Here is a 2,137-nt window from a genome sequence, read left to right on the forward strand (position 1 = left end):
CCGGGTACTTCTCCGCCGCCCGCAACAACAGCGGGGGCGCCCGGAGCAAGCCGCCAGCCACGCTCACCGGCAGCGAAGCGGCCGCCGCCGCCGCCGCCGCCACCGAGGCCACAGATGCCACGGGCGGCCCCGTCGCTGTCGTGGCCGCCGTCGCCGCGCCGGGCACGCTGGGCAACTCCGAGCGAAGCTCCATGTCAGGACCTGGCATGGAAGAGAGTGGGGAGGGGGAGAGACTTGGGGTGAGGGGGGCACGGTGCGCGAAGCTAAAGCGCACCCTCGAGAAACCCAGGCTGAGGGAGGGAAATTTCGGAGCCAGAAGTTTGGCTCCTGGTTGTCAACTTGCTGGGAGGAGGTGCCTTTGGAGCCCCCTTGTACGGCCGAGCTCCCCCCACCCCACTCCTTCCAGAGCTCTTCTTATATCTGATTCGTGGGCTGGGTGTTAGATTTCGTCTGAATCAGTGGTTCTGCTGGAAAAATAAAAAAGTTTGAAAGGTCACTGGTTCAGATGGATATAAGGAGAATTTGGAAAACCAACAACAACAACAATATACCCCAAAGTTTAGCTTCATTGGGGGTAAGACGACAGAAAGGTTTGATGGGATTTGTTTTAGAGGGAAGATTTTGTCCCAACAGATTGATGCTAAGACAAAACAGGAACATCTGAGGGGAAATGCCAGTTTTATGGAAGAGTGAAGAGGAGAGAAAAGGAGAGTGCAGCTAGTTGCGCTGGAGGTTTTTTTGTTTTTGTTTTGTTTTGTCTTGCTGGTGGGAGAAGGAGAGTTCAAAGGGGAAATCGGGAATAGGAAGAATAGCTCTAGCAAGTGGAGTGAGGGGCTAGGTGTTTCCTAGCAGGTGTTGTTGCTAGGAAACAACTCAGGGACAAAGTTAGGCCCAGGGGCCAGGAGAACCTTGGAAAGGTGGGAGCTACAAATTCCGTGGTGCGGACCTTCATAGAGTGGGAGGGAAAAATGGGTGTGGAGCTGAGTGTAGGAGGCCTGGAGAGGAGGACCAAAGAGAAAACTCAGCTGAAGGAACTCTGGATAGGCAAACCCAGCCAAAGATTAGCTAGCCTGAGGATCGCCAAAAACAGCGGACCTGGGTGTCTGGGTCCCCGGGTTCTGCTGCGCCGCTCTCACTGCCCCGGGGCTTGGCAAGACCGACCTTCCCAAGTGGCCCTGGCGAGAGGGGCGTGTTAGAGAGAAAAAAAACCCGCAGCGATAGGCCGGGGTGGGAATGAGTAAAACCTGTGACACAATTAGAGTCTGGAGGAGTAGTCAGGGAGGAAAAAGTATCCTGCAAAAGTTAGGTATGGCAGGGCGGAGGTCCTGACCACCTCACGGGGCCTTCTGCTCCCCTCCCGGCTTAGGCACCAAATCAGACACGCCCTCCCCGTCCTGGGGCCTCCCCGGACCCCGCTCGGGCGCAGATCGCTGCGTTCTGCTCTCAGAGATGGGTTCCTGGGATGTGGATGGTTTCGCGGGCGGCACCGAGGCAGGGGAATGGCCTCTGGAACTGACTCAGAGAGAACACAGGAGTCCCACCCGCGCCACGGCCCCTGAAGGCCCAAGCAGGCCCGGCTCCGAGTTTCCTCCGCGGCTTCCTCCGGCTCCCGCCAGAGCCCGGACCGAATACTGGTGTCACAGTCCCACAGTGCTAGACCCCTCCCCTCTGCAACACGCGCGGCCTCTACCTTCGGGCCCCTCGAGCAGCACATGCCCTGAGGCCAGCACGGCCCGGGCCTCGTCCACCCGGGCGCAGACTGGGGCCGCGTCCTCTGCCCTCCCGGCGGCCCTCAACTACTTGCCTCGGGCTCCGGGCTCCTCCTCCTCCTCCGCTGGCGCCGCGCGCGCCTCCCAGCTCCGCTCCAACGCTGGCGCCCCGGGCCTCTTCTCTCGGCCCCCTGGCTCCTTATCTGACCACGTCACCCTCTTTCGGTCACCATGTCCCAACTTCCGGACCCCCTCTGGACGCTGCGGGGTCCAGCCCTTCCGTCGGGAGCCCGGGACCGTCTGGGGACCGGTTGGCAGGAACCCACGACCCTGCCCTCGCCGCGCCGCGTCCCCTCGCGAGCGCCCCCGGAACGCTGCGCACAGCCGGGCCGCAGTTGCCCGGCGCTTGCAAGATTCTCACTGGAGCC

At 61.2% G+C, this 2,137-nt stretch overlaps 1 protein-coding gene across 1 annotated transcript in view; it reads right to left on the reverse strand.

Annotated features, from left to right (window-relative positions):
* Positions 1-1,008, reverse strand: part of DMRTA2 (DMRT like family A2) — a 4,708-nt gene extending 3,700 nt beyond the window's left edge. The window contains 2 exon segments of the mRNA XM_023752760.1: position 1; positions 3-1,008. The exon segment at position 1 is cut by the window's left edge and continues 343 nt beyond it. Coding sequence (XP_023608528.1) covers position 1; positions 3-208 — 207 coding nt within the window. The 5' untranslated portion in view covers positions 209-1,008.
* Positions 1,009-2,137: the final 1,129 nt, after the last annotated feature.

Source organism: Myotis lucifugus, unplaced genomic scaffold, assembly GCF_000147115.1.
Source record: "Myotis lucifugus unplaced genomic scaffold, Myoluc2.0 scaffold_37, whole genome shotgun sequence".
In the NCBI taxonomy this organism is placed as follows: Eukaryota; Metazoa; Chordata; class Mammalia; order Chiroptera; family Vespertilionidae; genus Myotis; species Myotis lucifugus.